Source organism: Battus philenor, unplaced genomic scaffold (assembly GCF_028537555.1).
Source record: "Battus philenor isolate CCGP_79_NKW_IND1 unplaced genomic scaffold, ilBatPhil1.0.hap1 SCAF_14, whole genome shotgun sequence".
Classification (NCBI taxonomy): Eukaryota; Metazoa; Arthropoda; class Insecta; order Lepidoptera; family Papilionidae; genus Battus; species Battus philenor.
The window spans coordinates 13,415,479-13,429,262 of NW_027181676.1; the positions used below are offsets into that span (position 1 = coordinate 13,415,479).

The window sequence follows — 13,784 nt, forward strand, 5'->3', positions numbered from 1 at the left end:
TTGCGAATGGCAGTAGAATTCTCGTTAGCTAAGTCCCGGGAATTTCGTGGCATTGTCCCCGCAGCGCAGTGCTAACATAATTACGGCTAAACCTAGATCTGGCTCGGAACAGTTAACAATAACGCAACATGTGTAAACTAAATATATATATTGTTACATATATAAAAGGTTTAAAAGGGTGAATGTATTACTCGTTTGTTGGCAGAATTATTTAAGAAAAGGACCAATATTTAGCCACTTCCGCACATACAGTGGACTCTGTTTGGCACTAATCGATTTAACATAACTCCTGAAGATGCCCCGTGGAGGGGTGAAACACGTGTTGAGTAATTTGGCGGTGGCGGTTGTGTGAATCGCATTGTTTGCCGCATACGCATTTATCAGCGGGCTGGCGGGCGGTGCATTTCATTGCACGACTACCACTGCATGTGCGGAAGTGGCTAAATATTGGTCCTTTTCTTACTAAGATGGACTTCCGCGTGGTAACGCCTGATTCCATTAAATATAGGCAGATTTATTTAAAGCTTTTACATCTGTTTTCGATCACCCGATATAAAGTGATCACTGTGAAATATGTATAATATTTTATCACACAAATATAGATAGTAAATCATTAATTTTATTATACCGTAATCATAATTTTGATGATCGCTTTTTTAACTACATTACCATTACGTTATTTATCTGAAAGCATTATTTTTTATTAGATTGTACTATACATTAATTAAGAGGTGTGCAACCTTTTTGTTTATCTTTGTAATTTTAATTTATCATTTTTTGATGGATCGCATAATTATTAACTGCCTTAAGCCTTCCAGAATTCCCAAGAGGGAGATGGCGTCCAAAAGCTACGTGGTGGTCTAATATCGGATTGGAACTGGAAACCCTTCAACTTGATGCAGAGACAATCCAGGATAGAGTGGCCTGGCGCAAATTGATAAGGAGACCAGACCCCAAATAAAGGAAAAAGGGAAGGAAGAAGAAGAAGATCGCATATACTTTTATGGTAAATAATAACACAGTGTTTACGAATGTTTCTCTTCTTCTGACTTTTTAATGCCTTTTATAATTTAATTTTGTAAAAATAAATGGGAGAAAGAAGATAAAATAAATTCAAATCATTTTAAAAATGCTTAGCGGGCCGCATGTTGTTCACCCCTGCATTAATTGATACCAGATGAGCTTTGGCACCTATAACCAATTATTATCTATGTATTCATATCTTTAAATTCAGTTTGTATTTTACTACGAAGTTATTGGAAAACATTTTTTTATCATCTATTTGCGTGTCACTTAGTCAGTCATTCTTTGAATATCCAATGAAATATTTTTAAACGGTTTTTTTTAGTTCGACCCGTACGGAATTTGTTTATTTGGGTCAAAATTAGAAATTGAAATTTAAGCACCTTCCCGTTGTCAGATTGATCCGAAATTTGGTACACACATTTAATTTGGATGACAATACAATATAATAAAATCAATAACATTATAAATCTAAGATGGCCGCCGATACAAAATGGCCGATTACATATTTTTCCTTAAACCCCTCAATATGGGTAATAACTGTAATACTGGTAATAGTAAAACACGATGATTATGTCAAAATTTAAGATTCAAGATGGACGCCGTTCTAATATGGCGGACTAGGTACATATTTTTCCACAACCACCACAATATGGGTATCAAATAAAACCGTTTAACTTAAAAGTTTTTTTACCGATTTTTATTTGCTTTGAAGGATCAATGTGATTTCTTTAGAAAGCTTCGTATTAAGCGCCTTATTAGACACTCTAATACCTTTCCGTTGTCATCGGACAGTACTCTATATTAGAGGGTGAAAGATGACATCGTTTCGCTTACAAAAGGCCCTAATGAATAACGCCTTTGGGGTCCGTACAATTACGGGAGGGAAGGCGGGTGTCGTCTCTGGGAGGTCTGTATTGTCTGCGTTTAGTTAACAAGACGCCGGGTTAGATTACAAAGACGACGTTGCGGTTGTCATGGTTCCTCCCCCTCTCCACTTTCGTAATAAATTGAGATATTGTTTATACGGCGTGAAATATACACTTTGTCGTGATATAGTGAAGCAGAGATCATTTATGCATGTAATACAGGAAGATTGGTTAAAGCTATAAAAACTATAAAAAGTTTTGTTGATTAATAACCAATATACGAAGTAGATAATACAGTAAGAAAATTCACTTTTAAATTTGGAATTATTACGGACTTTTTAGTACTAATTTTTAATGGTCTAACGCATTGTAATAATTTCAAAGTGATCAAATATACAGTTTGATTAGAAATACGTGTAAACACTCAAAGCGTTGAAGCTTACAAATGAGATATGTTTTCTCACATTTAAATTACACACCTTAAGAATGAAAAGTTACAAAGGTGATCATCATTTTCCATCATCTTAGGTGCATATTTGAATTATTCATTCAGTTATTCATTTTATTATCTATATAGAGTCATTGATAGGGAGAAGAATACGATAAAATCCATTTTGATAGAATCTAGAATCAACTTGAGCTTTTCTATGAGATCATCCTTCAACATAAAGCTACAAGTGTTCCAAACGAGCTTTGATCTGTAAAAAGTATACAACTAAATGAAACAGGCTTTGTTTTATAGGTGATCAATTTCACAAATGTACTTGATATAGTTGTTGCAGCAATTCAATCACAACTTTTATTCATCCTTTCTCTTTCAGCCGATGAACGTCTACTCCAAGAAATAGGCTTCCTCAAAAGATTGCAACGATGATCAGTCTTGTACTACCTGCATATAGGGACTTCCCACGACCCTCAGCTGAAGGCAACCGTGAAGGCGACTCAGGCACCTTCTCTATTTTCGGCTGTCCCATCCAGTGTGCAATAAAGATAGTCGCTGGTGCCGTAAGGTGAAAAACCGCCCATAAGGAACACAGGTCATGGTGAAATTCGTTCAAAAGACGCTGGGTGTAGACCGCTTTCAATCGATCTTATTGGAAAATAGGAGAGGCCATGGTCATGCCAGGTCCAGCAGTGAGCGTTCTGTGACTGAAATGGTGAATCATTACAAGCTTGAATTATACCAAAAACTACTTAGCAAACAATTTCGTAACATAAAATACATGCAAATAAAAGAAAAATGTTGAGATATAATTCGGATAATAAAGACTTCTAACTAAATAAAACACAACTAACTAATAGAAAATTACTTAAAGAATAAACTCAGGGTTTTAAAGCTATTCGTGTAATTAGAAATTTGTGTACAAAATAAAAAGACTTAAGCTGTGAACGTTAAGAGCTTTTCCATCTCCCGTGGAGCGGAGAACAAGAGTAAAAAGCTTAATGGACTCATTGAAGGGATACCGAAGCCTTTTACACGGTCATGAAACAAGTTGTTTCGAATTAAGTTTTACTCTTGATTAATGAAAGTTTAATTAACTCGAACAGCTTTATCAACGAGGATATTTTATTATACCGGACAAGCTTTTGTACATTTTTAAGGAAAAAGCTTTGAAGAATTATTTGAGAATGTTAATCATATTCGATTTTAAACAAGAATTTTTTTAAAAATATATTCTTGTAATAAAAGTAATACAATTAAAAACATCACTTAAATTATTTTTCAGTAATTAATCGAAGGCTTTCATGAATATAATACGCCTTTTAAATGTGTATTACTTAAATCTATTCATATTGTAAAGAAGTCATTAAGTAATTAGCATATACGAATAAATGGAACAATGTCGCTTTTGTGCTACGAACACGGGCTACGAAAAGCTCCGAGCGTTCCGCAGCGAAAGCTTTTAAAACAACGGTGCAGTTTAAACTCGCATAATTAACGAATTCAGAGCCCGAGCGAAATCTGATGAAATACGCGGGGGATGGAAAACTATTTAATTCTGATATACAAGCTGTGGTAGGGTTACCATTTTAGAGCATTTGCGCGGATTACTTAATTAAGAGAAGGGTGTGTTTAATGACGATATTGCTTCTAATATCGTGTGGTTATACGTAGCAGTGTAGATATATTTTAAAGGCGAATAGTTTACATGGCTTCTGAGGTAGGAATATCGAGTTTTATTTTTGGCAATATACAGGAAAAACATATCTGAGTGTAATATTAGAGATATTAAATAAAATATGCGATAAACGTAAAGTTACCACTAGAAACAGAGTCAAGTTATTATAATTTTCTTTACGGCTTTATTAAATTAGTAACTCTTTTGTAGACAACTGTGTAGAGACCGTGTATTAACTGTGTTTCAACTAAGTGTCCATTGTGTGTTAGCTGTGTGTCAGTTGTGTATTAGCTGTGTGTCAATTGTGTGTTAGCTGTGTGTCAGTTGTGTATTAGCTGTGTGTCAATTGTGTGTTAGTTGTATTTTAATTGTGTGTCAACTATATGTTAACTGTGTGTCAATTGTGTATTCGCTGTATGTCCATTGTGAGTTAGATGTGTTTCGACTGTGTATAAACAGTATATCGACTGTGTATCGCCCGCATATCGACTGTATATTCACTATATATCAACAGTTTATCGACTGTATATTCACAATATATCAATTACTGTGTATCAATAGTGACTGTGACTGTGTATCGCTTGTGTATTCACTATATAACAACTGTGTATCGACTGTATATTAACTGTATATCACAGTATACTAATTATGTATCAACTGTACAGCGGATACTATGTATCGTACCAGTGCACTTCCTTGTGGTGTCTCTGAATTTAAAAAACAACAATTTAAAAACATAATAAGCTTACATTAAGTAGATTAGTGAAATTAAAAAATTAAAATAAAAAAACTAAACTAAAAAGTTAAAATATAACTAGTAATTTTTTATTAATAATACCGGTTTTAATACCGGTATCCCGGTATTTCAAATTTCAAATATCAAATACCGGTATTAAGATTTTAGTTCGGTATTGTAAGCCCTAAACAGGCCTGATTGGTATTATATGGAGAAAGTATATATATAATGAACCTCTGTAGGATCGCCTAGTACTATATTTAATTTCATAATTAAATTTCACATACTATATTAACCCTTTCGATACTGCAGTACAATAGTGTGTCAGGACTAAAATTGAAATTATATTTAATTCTTACTTCAGGCGTGTGAACTTATTTGTGCCCATTGGAAATAAACATATAATTTTCACTAAGATTTATCTATAAAAAATTTGAAATTCGATATGGGATTATATGCACCATTGGTTTAGTAGGAGTGTAAATTTATGTCCCATAAGTCTTTAAAATGTAAGCTTTATTAAAATAGAATTGACACTTACCCCAAATTTAAATGAATTCAATATTAATTAATTGTTTTATTTATGAAACGTGAGCACGCGTACACTCGTTCGAACTTTTTATCGAACTAACGAATCCGACTGAGGTGCAAGTCGCAACTTGATTAGTTGTTCAAGTAATTAGGAGTGTAAAGACTAAATTGGGACCATTCAAACCAAACTGCTTATAAATTTGACGTAGCAGTCTCTCATCACAATTCAGTGGGACGTTATGTCCCAACAGTCCATATGTTTGATGGGACATATATATACCTACAGTATCATAAGGGTTAAGTCTATTTTCCAATCCACTAGCCTTAGTCAGATTCGTTTACAGATCGTTAAGCTTTGTGAACGAAAAATTCGAAAAAGCAAAAATAATTTAAAGAATTAAAAATTGTGGTCGCCCTATTCATCAATACCTCATACTGATAATTGCAATTTCGGTGAAACGAATCCGATACCTGCTGTAATTTATTTGGATATCTGATATCCATTTCTCCGTGACGTGAAATTAACGATACATAAAATATATAAAGGATTTAATGTGTGTACAAGAATAATTACAAATCATTCGAAAATCAGATTGTATACAGCAACAGGGGAAAATCTATTTTATTACTGTTTTTTAAAAGATGTGCTATTGTAGAGTTTCTTCCTACTTCTTCCCCACGACTAAATCAGTTTACGAAGTTGAGTAGAGTCAAAAATAAAATAAATTAAAAAATTGAGAAGTTGACAATCAATAAGAGTATTTAATGGAATCAGGCGTTACTTTGCGGAAGTCCATCCTAAGTAAGAAAAGGACCAATATTTAGCCGCTTCCGCATATGCAGTGGTAGTCGTGCAACAAATTGCACCGCCCGCCAGCCCGCTGATAAATGCGCATGCGGCAAACAATGCGAATTACACAAGTGCCTCCGTCAAATCACTATAACACGTGTTTCACCCCTCCACGGGGCATCTTCAGGTGTTATGTTACACCGATTAATGCCAAACAAAGAGTGTCTATACTAATCAATAGGAGTTCTGTTAAAACCTCTAATGTTGAATTAATTAATTTTATCTCTATCATATCTTTTAAGTTTTATAGCAACTCGTGATATTTTTTTGTGATTTTTAATGCGTTTTCTATATTGCGGTCCGCACCGCACAAAATAAGATTACAGTGTTTTAGTTTTATTACTTCATACATATAAATAAACGAAACGTATTATCAATGTCCGGTGTGCCCATTTGAATTTTCCCATTTCAGTTTTTCTCTTTTCTCTAATTTTATGTAAAAATGTTTTCTCTCTTTCTTTTTTTCTTTCTAAGCTATTTAGAAAGTACAAATTTAGACCATTCTACACAATTCATAAGAAGAATTAGTTAATTTACCCTTTTATATAGAGAAGTTGTTCCGTTTGAGATTTCATAGTGAACGATAAATAATTTTAAGTACGAAAAGGACCAACTCAGAGAGTAATTTGGCGGTGGCGGTTGTGTGATTCGCATTGTTTGCCGCATACGCATTTTAGCCACTGTCGCACGACTACCACTGCATGTGCGGAAGTGGCTAAATATTGGTCCTTTTCTTACTTAGGATGGACTTCCGCGAGGTAACGCCTGATTCCATTAAATAGAAATAATTTTAACAATCAAAGCATTTTGATATTTTCCATGGTTTTTTATCTTTATATACACGTAGACACAAATATTTCAAATTGCAATGTTATATTTGTCATTATACCCATAGAAGTTCATTGCAAGATACTCCACCAAAGATATCTATGGGCGTATATACCATCACCACCACGTTTGACAGGCGGGTTTTGGTATTATGGTACGCAGAGGACGCTGCTGTCCATCCTCTGGCAACTTTTTTGTGAGCAGTGGCAATTCTATATAATTAATGCACAAAGTTTGAATTATACAAGATTTTATTTTGGGAATCAAACCCAAGACCAGCGATCGCAAGTCCCCATCCTCTAGTTAGTTCTTATTACTTCTCTATTACATTATTTGATTTAATTTAGATAATCTTAATATTTTTTTTAAACATTTTCAAATCTATGAGTTTTTTTCTCCTTTTGAACAAATATATACTATGTTAAATCTTATTTAAGAATATTAAACTTAAAACATACATGTGTTAATCTTGTTTTGTTTATTACCATTGTAATTTTTGTTGATGAAGTTTGAAAATTAATTAATTAAATTCGAAATCAATTAATTAATTTATAAAAAAAATAATAAATGCGTAAAAATTTTAAACTAAACAAAGACATTATAATATAGAAAAGTATAAATCAAAACACGAAGACTCACCGCTCTCTCTGGAACTTCAATGACTGAACCCTCTGCGGGGACTTCTGGCGAAAAGTCCAGAGGTGGAGTTGATCGTCGGCGGTGGCCGTGACGAGAGCGCCTTCGTTCACCAGGAACTTGGCGTGCAGGACGGCCTCCCCGGCCTCGTGGCGGGCATGCGCGTCCACGCCTGGGCCGCCCAAACTGATATCACTGTTTAAGGAAATTCTCGCTTTTTTCTAAACCATTAGTTACATTATACTCCGTTATACAATGCAATAGCAATATTTAAAAAAGAGGTTCGTCACTTATATTATTTTACTAGATTAATACAGCACCCGGCGATAAATATTGCACATCGATCTTTGGAAAGAGACAATCGGCTAATATCGGCTTCGTAGAGCCAAAGATATTTTTAGAGTAAGGCCTATTTGCACATTACAGTGGGCGATAAATAAATCTAATACTCGTATATAAAATTTCCATGTCACAATGTTAGTTACCGTACTCCTCCGAAACAGCTTGACCAATTTTTACCATATTTTATATGCGTATTCAGTAGGTCTGAAAATCGGCTACTATCTATTTTCCATACCCCTAAGTGATAAGGGTTGTTCACCCTTAAATTTTTTTTTAATTTTTTGACGAAATTTTTTATTTTTATTATTTTATGTTACAGCATACAAATATACATACAACCCTAAATTTTCATCCCTCTACGATCAAACCTTATTCTTTATTTGTTAATTAAAAACTATTTTTTTTGCAAAACAACGTTTGCGGGATCGGCTAGAAATGTATAAATACAGCCTGCATAAAGTCTAAAATACACATAGAGAGACTTACATATCAAATATTTTACAGCAAGCATATACCGGAAATATTCCGGGCGTTTCCTTTGGTGCGCCGATGTCACCCGCCGGAGCTTTTTGAGAAAGCTCGTTGGGAGCGCAGATTTATACAAAAACGAATTTCCACAGCAAATGTATTTCCTAACGCTACGTTGGGGTATTTCAACTTGTTTACAACGTAAAAAAGTTAAAACTTATTTTTAAGCTAGTATTATGTCGTCACTAAAACATAAAAATAAGTGTGTATTTCTCCAAACAAAAACCAAGCAATAGCTTACTATTATTATATAATTAAGTAAATTAAAAAGGTGACAGATAAATAGAAAAGAAAGTTTCGTATAAATCGTGAGAAAAAACTAAATGACTGCTTCCAAATCGTCTTATTGCAAAATCAATGGGAGAATTCTATGACTGACGTGGTAGTGAAATAAAAAAGGATAGCAATATGGAGTAGGGGTGATGAAGTGGTCGCACGAAATGTAATTTTAAAAACTGAACATTGTTACGGAGTTGTTAAAATAGATTAAGAGAAGTACTTATTGTTAAATCGGAAATATTAAACGTAAATGTAAAACGAAGGCACGCACGCTAATGTCTGTGGAACATCGATCCTTATAATTAAAAAAAGTTTATCAAACCACCGTTTAATCACTCAACACGTGTTTCATCCCTCCACGGGGCATCCTCAGGAGTAATATTACACCGATTAGTGCTTTTTGGTTACCGATTTGACTCGGTGTTTTTCACTAATAGGGTATAATAAGTAATAATAAGGCGGGCGGTGCACTTTATTGCCCGACTACTGCTACATAGCGGAAGTAGCTATATATGTTATTAAGTCCTTTTCTTAAACGGTTGCACTATCTGATCTCATGAATGTGCAGTTTTTATAACAGAATCTCTTATAGTCTAGGAAACTCTTCAAGTTTATAGACACCACCTTAATAATTAACTGTACCCATAACAGATTTTTAATTTAAAATTTTATTTTTAAAAAGATTGCGCAGCGAAGGATATATTTTTAAATTAAGAGGTCTTTTGGTATCTAAACTCCAGTAAGCCAGAAGTTTCATATCAGCGCCCCCTGTGTACAATAACATACTGCGATCGCCAACTTCATTAACTAGCATGGCGATTATATATATCACCCGTAAATATATTTTAGAGAGAGAGAGAGAGAGAGAGACCTTGAAGTGTGTCTATAGGCTAAAATGACGAAATTCATTTTTCACTCTTGCAATAATCGTTTAAATAAAACATGTTTTAAAATGAATCACATCTTGAATACGAAAGAAATGAAAATTATAAAAAATTTCTTTCAATGCAATTCTTAATAGAGAGCTTTGACTTTAGCGAATCTGAAGGGTTATAAATCAAAGTGTCGGAAAAGGTTGGACAAAGAAAGCGTGAGCACTGTATACACGTCGTTTATTTTCGTTTCTTTCATTCAAAAACATCTTTAAGATTATAGTTTAGATGGAGGTTTGTGATATAATAGTTTTCTTTAATATTTATTTGACAAGATCATAGAATTTAAGTAAGAAAAGGACCAATATTTAGCCACTTCCGCACATGCAGTGGTAGTCGTGCAACAAAGTGCAGCGCCCGCCAGCCCGCTGATAATTGCGCATGCGGCAAACAATGCGAATTACACAACCGCCACCGATAAATCACTCGACACGTGTTTCACCCCTCCACGGGGCATCTTCAAGAGTTATGTTACACCGATTAGTGCCAAACACAGAGTCTTAAAACTAACTCGGTATGTAACACTTTCAAATGTAATTTTAGTTTATCTCTAATCTTAAATCACTGGCGAGATTCCGTCTCTAACCAGACCTTCTGAGCCTTGCGTATGGCCATATCAGCCGCATGGCTAACCGTGTTGGAACGGATATAGATATAATCTGGAACTACATTTAACCATTTGCATTGTTGATTAAACTAAACGTTTTGAGCAGCTTAAATTCTGGCTAAATATTTGTCCTTTTCTTACTTAGGATGGACTTCCGCAAGATAATGCCCGATTCCATTAAATATCATAGAACTTATTTTGAATCACTTGAAGTGAATTTCTATTTTTCTTCACAGGCGATGGACGCCCATTGCAAGACAAACTTCCTACAAAGATAGCCAAGATGACTGGTCCTACGCTGTCTGCATACAGCGTCTTCATGCGAACTTAGATATCTTGTTGGTCCATCTAGTGAGAGACGTACCCACGTCGTGTCTACTGGCTTATGGTCACCACGCGACGAGATGTGCTTATGGGCCTCTACCACTTTTTTTTATTGACCTCCACTATTAGGGGCCTCTTGTACCCCTAATTGATTTATGTGTTAGGAACATTTTTTTTCATTATTTTTTTTTCAAGTTATTTTATTTTTGCGCTCTTCTTCCATGCATCTCAAGATCTCATTCTTTTCGTTGCTTTCTACATTTCGTCTGTATTCGTCTTCGTCTGCCTTGCCCAACTGCAACTTCAAACGTGTTTGACTACTTTTGTAATCGTTTTATCTTACCAAATTATTATTACGTTATTATTTCTAAAACCAATAATATTTAGATAGGATGTACTATATGTTAATTGTTTGTAAATAAGCTAAACATTCACCCCTTTTAAGCACCCATAACAGATCAACCTGTATATATTAAACGTACAAAGTTTCACGATTACTATACTATCCCCATGTATATAATAAATACATTTAAAAAACTTTTAAATTAAACGGATTTTTAATACCCATATTGTGGTGGTTGTGGAAAAATATGTACCTAGACCGCCATATTGGAACGGCGTCCATCTTGAATTTTAAATTTTGACATAATCATCGTGCTTTACTAGTGTAGCCCTTTCATTTGATACCCATATTGAGGGGGTTAAGGAAAAATATGTAATCCGCCATTTTGTATCGGCGGCCATCTTAGATTTATAATGTTATTGATTTTATTATATTGTATTGTCATCTAAATTAAATGTGTGTACCAAATTTCAGATCAATCTGACAATGGGAAGGTGATTAAAATTAAATTTCTAATTTTGACCTAAATAAATAAAAAAATAAATTCCGTTCGGGTCGAACTAAATAAAACCGTTTAATATAGTCAAATATTACAAATTACCGTCATTCGTAATGTAAGATACATTATAATACGCAAGTCCTTTTGCAATTGTTTACACTCCATTACCGTCTTTGTATACGATTATGGAGTAAAACAGCCGTTGCAGCAGCAATGAATGAGCTTTGTGCACGCTCGGTCGCTTATCGGTATAGAGGCAGGATTTGAGAGTATACATTAGAATTAGTGGTGTTTATACGCGATAATTACAATTTATGTGAATGTACTTATATATGCATGACACTTAACCGTAATAAAGTTACGTAAAACTCTAACTTAATCAAGAAAAAAATGTAACTATATATCTTAAACATACATTATTTATGTCAAAAATTAAGGTATTTTTAGAAGATTGACCACGCACGGCTACGTCTTCGCTTTCCTTGAGGATTCCATTCTAGAGGGTGCCCCGGTATTTGATCAGGGTCCTTTTCGGAGCGTGTGGCGTGTCCAGTTCCACTTGCGGCGTTTGATCTGCTGGTCGATCGGCATCTCACCGCAGCGTTTCCAGAGATCTACGTTTGTGACTTTCTCAGGCCAGTTCATACCGAGAATACGTAGAAGACAGTTGTTAATGAAGACTTGGAGCCGACGCGAGATATCTTTGGTGACCTTCCACGTTGCACGTTTAGGGGTCTCAAAATTACGCGTATATTTATAAATATATATATATATATATATATATATATATATATATATATATATATTATATATATACATATACATATATATATATATATATATATATGTATATGTATATATATATATATATATATATATATATGTGTGTGTGTGTGTGAATCAATTTAAAGTTTATTAAATATAAGTTGTAAATAAATCCTTATATAAGAGCTATAACTACCTTATAAAGGACAATTGTGGAAGTTTTTGTAGAAAAAAATCCTTCCAAGTCCTTTGTAGGTAAACCTACGATTCGAGCACTTTTGGAGCCTATACAGCCTTAATTTGAAGGATGTTATTATAGAAAAACTCAATCTTATTTTAGTTTCTATAGAGTGGTATTCGTAAAAAATCTTCTTTCAATATATTCCTGAATTGTCATGTAGAAACATCTGAAATCATTGATTTTTTAGAGAATGCTCTAAACTTTTACTTCCCTTTTACATCTGTAACCACATATGATCTACGTGTTCAGTGATCGTTAATAAATGAAGTACATTTAATAACGTATAATTTATAACATTACTTTGTACACTCGTGGAGCAGAAAACGCATTTTAACTTCATAAGTTCGAATTGGCACGATCCACCAAGCGATCCAAAGTTTGCGAAACTTTGACAAAACTTTGCGAAACTTTGCCAAGAGAGCATTATTTGTGTTTATTCTCCGATTCATTATTAATTATAACACTTATATAACATTACGAATACGCTATAAAAAGTTGAAAGTATGCTTGGATCCAATTAGTTCATTAAAATTGTATACATATCAAGCTTTTGAAAAGCTAATCATAGTATACTGTTCCAGCGCATTAAATTCAATGGGATAATATACCATAATATTTAATGAAATCAGGCGTTTCCTTGCGGAAACCATTCCTAAGTAAGAAAAGGACCAATATTTAGCCACTTCCGCAAATACAGTGGTAGTCGTGCAACAAAGTGCACCGCTCGCCAGCCCGCTGACAAATGCGTATGCGGCAAACAATGCGAATTACGCAACTACCACCACTAAATCACTTAACACGTGTTTCATCCCCCCACGGGGCATCTTCAGGAGTTATGTTACACCGATTAGTGCCAAACACAGAGCTAAAGAAGACAAAGACAAGAGAAAGTCAGAGTCGGAGACTGATTTGACGGTGGCGGTTATGTAATTCGCATTGTTCGCCGCATACGCATTTATCAGAGGGCTGGCGGGCGGTGCACTCTGTTGCACGACTACCACTGCATGTGCGGAAGTGGCTAAATTTTGGTCCTTTTCTTACTTAATATACCATAATCGCCATGCAGGCTGATTGGCGATTGCAATGTGGTATTACAGTTCGCAAAGGAGCTATCTATCCTTTAAAAACTTATGAACAGAGACAATTCTATATAATTACACACAACGTGAATTACATGAGATTGTTTCCGGGAATCGAAACAGTGACCTACGATCGCATGTCAGTCCTAAACCACTGCTCATGTTTACCAAGTAAATATATGACAAACTATTCTATTTGTATAAGAATAGTAATAAATATAAAATGAATAAAGAACTGCATGAGGTTTTTAC

At 34.4% G+C, this 13,784-nt stretch overlaps 1 protein-coding gene across 1 annotated transcript in view; it reads right to left on the minus strand.

The window, feature by feature from the left end:
• Tomosyn (syntaxin-binding protein tomosyn) overlaps nucleotides 1–13,784 on the minus strand; it is a 312,667-nt gene that overhangs the window by 73,250 nt on the left and 225,633 nt on the right. Inside the window, exon 3 of the mRNA XM_068761392.1 lies at nucleotides 7,597–7,779. Within this exon, the coding sequence (XP_068617493.1) occupies nucleotides 7,597–7,779 (183 nt within the window). The remainder of the gene's footprint in view (nucleotides 1–7,596; nucleotides 7,780–13,784) is intronic.